We start from the raw sequence: 9,049 nt of genomic DNA, 5'->3' as shown, positions 1-9,049 counted from the left end.
GTGACACTGACCACAGGCCGAGTTGTTTTCCATCCCTGTTCATAGCAGCGAGGTGACACTGACCACAGGCCGAGTTGTTATCCATCCCTGTTCATAGCAGCGAGGTGACACTGACCACAGGCCGAGTTGTTATCCATCCCTGTTCATAGCAGCGAGGTGACACTGACCACAGGCCGAGTTGTTTTCCACCCCTGTTCATAGCAGCGAGGTGACACTGACCACAGGCCGAGTTGTTTTCCACCCCTGTTCATAGCAGCGAGGTGACACTGACCACAGGCCGAGTTGTTTTCCATCCCTGTTCATAGCAGCGAGGTGACACTGACCACAGGCCGAGTTGTTTTCCATCCCTGTTCATAGCAGCGAGGTGACACTGACCACAAGCCGAGCTGTTTTCCATCCCTGTTCATAGCAGCGAGGTGACACTGACCACAGGCCGAGTTGTTATCCACCCCTGTTCATACCAGCGAGGTGACACTGACCACAGGCCGAGTTGTTATCCACCCCTGTTCATACCAGCGAGGTGACACTGACCACAGGCCGAGTTGTTTTCCACCCCTGTTCATAGCAGCGAGGTGACACTGACCACAGGCCGAGTTGTTTTCCACCCCTGTTCATAGCAGCGAGGTGACACTGACCACAGGCCGAGTTGTTTTCCACCCCTGTTCATAGCAGCGAGGTGACACTGACCACAGGCCGAGTTGTTTTCCACCCCTTTTCATAGCAGCGAGGTGACACTGACCACAGGCCGAGTTGTTTTCCACCCCTGTTCATACCAGCGAGGTGACACTGACCACAGGCCGAGTTGTTTTCCATCCCTGTTCATACCAGCGAGGTGACACTGACCACAGGCCGAGTTGTTTTCCATCCCTGTTCATACCAGCGAGGTGACACTGACCACAGGCCGAGTATGTAACGTCTGCAGTGAATGCATCAGATGAGATTCTGCAGAGCAGAATCTGCCTCTGTACACTCAACATTACAGCAGTAGGTCTTTTGTTTATGGATGAATTTACTGTGCATGCAAATACATCATGGATGCACTATGACTGAAGTAGGCCTACAAGTGCGCCAAAGTGTTCAATATGTTGAATACACCTAATTTATGGTATTTTTAAACATAGCCCATAGGTTATTGTACTAAACAGCAGATGGCACAAATCTAGTCTAAAACCTGGGGTAGTTTTGGTTAAGGTCAGGTATTTATAGTCTGGCGTTATGGATGGAAACAGATGTGAGGCCTGATTGGTGAGAAGAGAGTGTGTGGTTTAGATGTGCAGAGAAAGAGAGAGAGACAGAGAGTGAGAGAGAGAGAGAGAGCGAGAGAAAGAGAGAGAGATGTCAACATTATACACACATTATTTTTTTATTGGTTATTTCCCCTTAAATATACAATACAGTACATTACCGTAAGTATTATGAGTTTTGTTAAAAGGGCCCCAGTTTGTGGCAGTTTTGTTGCAGTTTGTCTTCTGTCTTCTCCTTATTTTAATCATATTTACACATAACGAGACATATTACCCCAGGGCTATGTCATCTTTCATTAAAAAATATGGTACAATACTGGGAATCTATTCTATAGTTGTTCTTTAAAAAAAACATTTATTCCATTATATCTCAGGCAAATGTCATGAGAGGCCCAGTGATGTTCACCTCAGCAGGTCTCATTCAACACTGAGCAGCTCCTTCCTGTCACTCACACTACAGGAAGTGACACTTTGCTCACTGGCCCCTCCTACTCTACCTCAGACTCTAACCATGATGGCTGTCAAAAGGGGATTTTTGACAACTTGAAATAGGGGGACAGAGCACAGCAACAGTCAATTATAAAACAACTATTCAGTGTATTACATTAGTTCTTCATCAGTGCTACACTGAAATCAACATGAAAACATTTAGACATGATCTTGTGGCAGCGTACACAACATGTTCCATCTCCATTATTAGACCTTTAGCTGTTTTCATATTCCTTGTTCTCATCTGACTGAATCTCAACGCTGCGTAGTTTAGAGAGTCTGGGTTCTGACCCGGATCCTGTAGAAAACATACTGTATAATATGATTACACAAATCAATCAAATAAAAAAATAATATATACAATCTAAAAGATAGCTTAATCCAAGTACTGTAATCTTTAGGTCATGTACACAAATCAAGTAAATATAACAGTTTATTTTACTTGGCTATTTTGTGGTTGGTGTTGAGCCTCGATATCTGAATAAGTAAAGAATAATTTCAGTCAGTACACAAACATTCATGCAAACTTTTTGTCAGAGAGAAATATCCCAAGAATGTGTGCTTGTGGTTTGCTCTCAGTTTACACTGTGTACCAAACATTACAAACAAGTTCATGGATTCTACAAGGTGTCGAAAGCGTTCCACAGGGATGCTGGCCCATGTTGACTCCAATTCTTCCCAGGTGTGTCAAGTTGGCTGGATGTAATTTGGGGTGTGGTCCATTCTTGATACACACGGGAAACTGTTGGGCATGAAAAACCCTGCAGCGTTGCAGTTCTTGACACTCAAACCGGTGAGCCTGGAACCTATTACCATACCCCGTTCAAAGGTATTGAAATATTTTGTTTTGCCCATTCACTCTCTGAATGGCACACCAGAGGTCTCTTCACAGTCCCCAAGTCTAGAACAGACTATGGGAGATGCACAGTACTACATAGAGTTATGAATGCATGGTACTCTATTCCACATCAAGAAAGCTGTCAAATAAGATTTAAAAAACAAATAAGAATACACCTTATGGAACAGCAGGGACTTTGAAGAGACACACACAGGCACAGACACACACATACACACATGATAACATACGCACTATACACACTCTGGTAGTAGAGTAGTGGCCTGAATGTGTTGTGAAATCTTTTGTGAATTGTAATGTCTTTCTCTCTGCATTGTTGGGAAAGTCCCGTGAATAAGCATTTCACTGTTAGTCTACACCTGTTGTTTACTGTCTGGGAACGGGACCAAGCTGGATGTTGAAGGTAGCTTACATTTCTTAACCCATATGCTGTTATTAGAAAGACATTAACATTACAGTTAATGATTGATAACACGTTTTCAGCTGCTGCCAAACGCACTATAGTGGAATGATACAGTATATTTAATATTTTTCAGATGGTGACGTTGATCCATAGATGACAATCCTGGTACTTCTCTCCGTCATAAGAACTGGAATTCTCCTCTGCTGTCTGACCATCTTCATCATCATCTACACCACCAGGAAATAGATCAAGCTAAGGCCAATGTCAATAGATTAAATATAGTATGTTACTTGCTTTCACCAAATCCCTGTGTATTCACTTATTGTATAAGCATGAATGAATAGCTCTGTGAACATTGATACTGACTGAAATTGTTCTGTTTGAGTGAATGGGTCAGAGGTTTTCATGAAGGAAAATAGTTGACCAAACTATTTAGATGACACCCAATCTGAATCTGCACTTTGTACTCTTGTTGAATACTTTAGGTTATGGGAAAGGCTATTAAGCTTGTTTGTATTCTTCTCAAACTTTGCACATCTGACTGAGCAGCAGGGGTCTGGTGTTTATCATCCAGATGAACGGATGAAGAGAGGTGTGAAAATAATGTGTGGTTTTGATGCACTGAGAGGTGTTGTGAGAGCTGAAGGCCAGTCTTCCTGTAGTGCTGGTTGTTTGTCTTCAGCAGAGAGAGGGTGACACATGATATGTCTATTGTCTCCATCTCACATTATAGTCAACCGCCCCTCAAATCACCCACGCGTTTCTACTTACACATGTCACGTGGTAAGAAAAGTGACCAAGTTCTTTTTAGCAAGATCTCTTAGAAAAAAAGGTTCTACCTGGAACCTAAAAGGGATATTCGGTTGTCCCATAGGAGCACCCTTTGCAGAACCCTTTTTCGTTCCATGTAGAACATTTTCAACAAATAAAATGTGTTGGTTGGGTGGGCAGAGAGAGACAGAGAGAGAGATAGAGAGAGATCCCCCAGTGTTAGTCTGAGAGGCCCAGTGATGTTCACCTCAGCAGGTCTCACTCATCACTGAGCTGCTCCTCCCTGTCACTCACACCACAGGAAGTGACGCGCTCCTCACTGGCCCCTCTACCTCAGACTCCAATCATATTCTCCTTATAAGGCAACTAACTGCTTTTCAGAAAAGGGGTCTGTGATCAGTGCAGTCATGACAGGAAATACTAAGCGGCGAATAACATCATGACAAACAACAATTTGACAGTTTTGATTAAACTCTAGTTTTATTAAGTAATCAATGTAATACAATTGTCCTATTCTGGATACTTTGTCCTTTACGGCCAACTTATTAAAGAATAACCAAATCACTAATAAACACAACAGAGAACTAAGCTAAGAGAGGCCAAAAGAGGCAACTACTCCTCTGTGGCCATTAAACAGTTGTGGTTTGAGTCTAACTCCCCCTCTCTAACCACCCCTGTACCACTGAGCTGTGTGGCCTAACAGAGTGGAAGAGGGCTAAAGAGGCCCTGAGGTACAATGCACAGAAACTACAGAGATATTTACATTTCAATACATTTGATTTAACTACACATTCAATATAGGAAGATTTAAATTGGATTCAAAGATATGGCAAACCACTTGTCCACCTCTCCATCCTCCACTTTGTCATCTTGTAGCAGCATACACTACATGGGGGTCTAGCTCCTTCTCTCTTCTTCTCTCCCTCTTCTTTTTCTTGGAGGTGAAATTCAGGGTGGCATAATTCAGTGCATCAGGATCTTGGTTCTGTACATTTGGAAACACCATGAAATAGAATTATAATTTAAACTGTTTCTGAATTGCTCATATTTTCAAAATAATGTCACTGAACGAATAGCATTTACCTGATCATTTTGTGGTTGTCGTTGCGAGTCAGGTCCTGAATATGATATAAAACAGAGATGAGAGAAGATATCAACTGATTCCATTGTAGTGTTCACAATATATTCTCAGTATATAGTATGTCAGGGGTAGGCAGCCCTGTTCCTGGAGTGCCACAGGTATTGCAGGATTTTGTTCCAAATAAGCATCACACCTTCCTAACTAAGCTAATTGATCAGTTCGGTGATTTCCTAAATTCAACACACCTGGTCTTCCTGGTCGGTTAAATCAAAAACATGATGTTTCTACGGCACTCCAGGACCAGGGTTGCCTACCCCTGCAGTACGTCATGTGAAACATTTTCTATGTAAGTGTAGTTAATAGCCGGCCCCATATGAAACGGGCTCCATACCTGTGTTTAGTCTGTTTGCATCTCTTCTGACCTTGAGGACCAGGATGAGGATGATTATCAATAGAACAGCAGTTACAACACCCAGGATCACAACCAATAGGAAGAGGCTCATGGTTCCATCTTCCTCTCCTACAAAACAGATTTAAATTAGAATCAGAACTATACAAACTTTCACCCCGTTTGCTACCAATTCAGAATGGAGCATTCTCAGATTGCTATAAAATGCTGTTGTACTTTATTTTTATTCTGTGGTACTTTCATGGTACATCATATTAATTCATTTCTGAAAGATTCTCACTTAAAATTACAGAATTAACATACCTTCTTCATAGTGCTCTGTAGGGTCCTTGTCATAATCTTTGTGACCTTTTGAACGATTAGGTGAGTTAAATATTTATGGTTATTCAAACTGTAATATGATAGTATTGTATCTTTAACATTTAGCCAAAATATATCTGATACCTAGAATAAATGTTTGTGCATTTGGTGTCATAGCAGACAGTTTATTGAAAATATTACCTTGGACCTTCAGGACAGTCGCGTTGGTGAAGATGAAATAGTTATCCGACATTCCACAGAAGTACAGACCAGAATCAGCTACATCCACCTCTGCGATTGTGAGAAAGATAGTTATATTGGTCATGAACATTTCCATATGCTTGACCTGAAATCCATTTTGATGATGAACAGTTGGCACTGAGCTCCACATAGACGTGATGCACAGGGGTTCTGAGCTGTTGACTTGCTTGAACCAGCCAACTTGTCCCGGGGTTTTAAGGACATTGATGCACTGCAGGGTGACATTTTCCCCTGAATGGACCACCACTAAGTGTGGCGGAGAGACAGACACAACATGGGTCAGATCTGAAAGAGAACAAAAGTTACGGGAGAGTTGTGAGTAAAACGTATACTTCATGCACATTATATACACACCTAAACACAGGAACAACTATGTGAGAGACCAAATCTATTGAAGAATCACAAAATCTGAACTATAGATACAGTAACTTACAGAATCCGTAGAGGACGAGAGCTGGTATATATATGCGTTCCATTCTGTGTTTAGATTTACACTGCCAGACCATGAATGAAGGACTGAATCTTCAAATAAGAGAGATGAATGTCATTTGTGATTATGGGCGGGACATAGTGTGACAACCATCGCTGCATACAATGACCACAGATAAAAACATATCACTTATCACCAACCACTGATGTTAAACTCTTGCATTTGTTTTGATAGAGAGAAATATACGATTTTTTACTTGTAGAGTGTAGTTTATCATCATAGAGATTTGCAGACTTTTAAATAGTCAGAATTGATCAAATGTATGTCAAAAGAACAGTTGGTCAAACATATTTAGTCCATTTTAAAGTAATAATATTTGAAAAGGGTCTGGACGACAGTAAATATTCTAAATCTAAATCTGTTCTCACTGTGAGATTCTCCTCACGGTTGGGTTTATTTATTGTCGTGGGCGGAAGGACCTCCTAGAGTGGCTAACTATTGGCTGGAATTGGTGGTGGTTTGCCAATAGGGGGCACTCTTTTGACTACACCAATAGATCACTGAATTTAGGAACTCTTGCGATTGGCAGGAGCAGTGACTTGTTGTTCACCCATAGTATACCTGTAACATATACGCCTGGGGTCAGAAAGCAGGTACAGAAGGTGAGTTTTATACTGAACAGATACAAAAGAACAGTAATGAACGTTAGAGAAAACCTATAGCTGATGACTAAATAAAGGGGGAGTAAACTGGGTATTGATAAAGTCTTGGTGTGCCTAATGATGGGGCGAAGGTGTGCATAATGATGGTTGCCAGGATCGGTGGTTAGTAAACCAGCGACATAGAGCCCCAGAGCGGTGGTGCGGGAGTAGACGTGACAATACCTTAAAGGCAGTGGCAAACCATGGCTATTGGACCTAGGCCGTGTAGTAATAATATTTTCTGTCTTCGAGCCATTTGCATTGCTAGTTATAGCCTAATGTTAGCTAGCTAGCTAACATTTAATCTAGTTGGTTAGCTTTAGCTACCTGTAGATTCATACAGGGTAGTAACATTATTAGTTGGGATTATGGTTCATTATATAGCTATCTAGCTGGCTACATGTGTAAACAAAAGACTCCACTATGCAAGTAACCATTTCACTGTATTACGACACAAGGCGAGACCCAGATGCAGACACAGGAGGCAGATGGTTTGAGCTCTGGTATTTATTATAATACAAGGGATAGACAAAAGGCAGGTCGGGGACAGGCAAGCGGTCATAGCCAGGGCAGAGTCCAAAATGGTACAGGGTGGCAGGCAGGCTCGAGGTCAGGGGCAGGCAGAGTGGTCAGGCAGGCGGGCTCGGAGTCAGGGCAGGCAAGGGTCAAAACCAGGAGGATGAGGAAAAAGAGAGACTGGGAAAACCATGAGCTGAGAGAAAAACGCTGGTTTACTTGGCAAACAAAACGAACTGGCACAAACAGACAGAAAACACAGGTATAAATACACAGGGGATAAGTGGGGAAGATGGGCGACACCTGGAGGGGGGTGGAGACAAGCACAAGGACAGGTGAAACCGATCAGGGTGTGACACACTGTACCGTTTACACCTTCTGTGTCCTGTGCATGTGACAAATAAACCTATATTTTATTTGATATAGTGTGTGTTTACCAGAGACGGTAATGTGAAGAACAACATGACCTTCACCAAAGTCAAATTAGGATATAGGAGACAGCGTCCAATTTCTAAAAATCTCCTGTATAAGACCCTGCTTTTAGAACAGTAAGCTATTTTCTGTAATTAGCTCGCCATTAACTTGTAAATAATGATCTTGTTGTGATTTTATTTTCCTGAAATAATAAATACAAATGAGTTAAAGTTAAAACGTTGTCAGCTTTATGATATGGTCATTATTTGGGTAGGTGGGTAGGTGGGTAGGTGCTCTCTTGTAGGTGTACTAAAACATTCAAGGGACATTTTCTCAAAAGTAGGGTTACAAGTTTAGCAACTTTCAAAGCAGAATTACTTTCCCATTGTTCCTCAACTGTAGTGAATGATATACCATTTTCTAGCTCTGAGTATCTACTTTTATCCAATGTCAAAATCACAATTTCAAATGTTGCTGCATAAGACCGAATCGAGCCTGTCGGTAACAAATGGTCCCACCCATTACAAGTCAAAATGTGATTGGTTGATTCCACTCCAACATTCTGCTCTAATACCGTTGAATGGCAGATGCCTTCTATCGAGCTTCTGAGGGCCTTGTCAATGGTGAGCTATCTAGTCACATTTATCAGTGCAGAGACCACGAAAGAAAAATCATGATTGGATCTTTTTCAAAATTATTGAAAAGATGAAATAGAAATGAAAATGATATTCATATAAAAAATCTACAACAATTATTTCATAAATCCTTAAGCCTTCTCTAAAGGCGTAGGCCTTGACCGTTCCTTACGGCCTAAAGGGGAGTGGGTTGTTAACTTCTCTAGGATAGGTGGGACGGTAGCGTCCCACATGGCCAAAATCCTGAAAAAATGTAGAGAGCCAAATTCAAATATATTACTATAAAAATCAATCTTTCATGAAATCACACATGAAAGACACCAAATTAAAACTACACATGTTGTGAATCCAGCCAACATGTCTGATTTCAAAAAGTATTTACGGGGAAGGAAAACCAAACAATTATGTTAGCTCAGTACATAGCCACAGAAAAACACAGCCATTTTCCCAGCAAAAAATAGTAGTAACAAAAACCAGAAATAGAGATAAAATTAATCACTAACCTTTGAACATCTTCATCAGATGACACTCATATGACA

The 9,049-nt window shown here is 41.3% G+C and overlaps 1 protein-coding gene across 1 annotated transcript; it reads right to left on the bottom strand.

The window, feature by feature from the left end:
• Positions 1-4,293: 4,293 nt before the first annotated feature.
• nitr7b (novel immune-type receptor 7b) lies at positions 4,294-5,884 on the bottom strand. Its single transcript, XM_038975594.1, has 4 exons — positions 5,755-5,884; positions 5,236-5,364; positions 4,847-4,881; positions 4,294-4,748 (listed from the first exon to the last, which is right to left on the bottom strand). Exons 1-4 carry the CDS (start codon positions 5,882-5,884, stop codon positions 4,629-4,631), a joined length of 414 nt encoding a protein of 137 aa, XP_038831522.1. The 3' UTR covers positions 4,294-4,628.
• Positions 5,885-9,049: the final 3,165 nt, after the last annotated feature.

This window comes from Salvelinus namaycush, chromosome 36 (assembly GCF_016432855.1).
Source record: "Salvelinus namaycush isolate Seneca chromosome 36, SaNama_1.0, whole genome shotgun sequence".
Classification (NCBI taxonomy): domain Eukaryota; kingdom Metazoa; phylum Chordata; class Actinopteri; order Salmoniformes; family Salmonidae; genus Salvelinus; species Salvelinus namaycush.
This window is presented reverse-complemented; position numbering and strand designations above follow the sequence as displayed.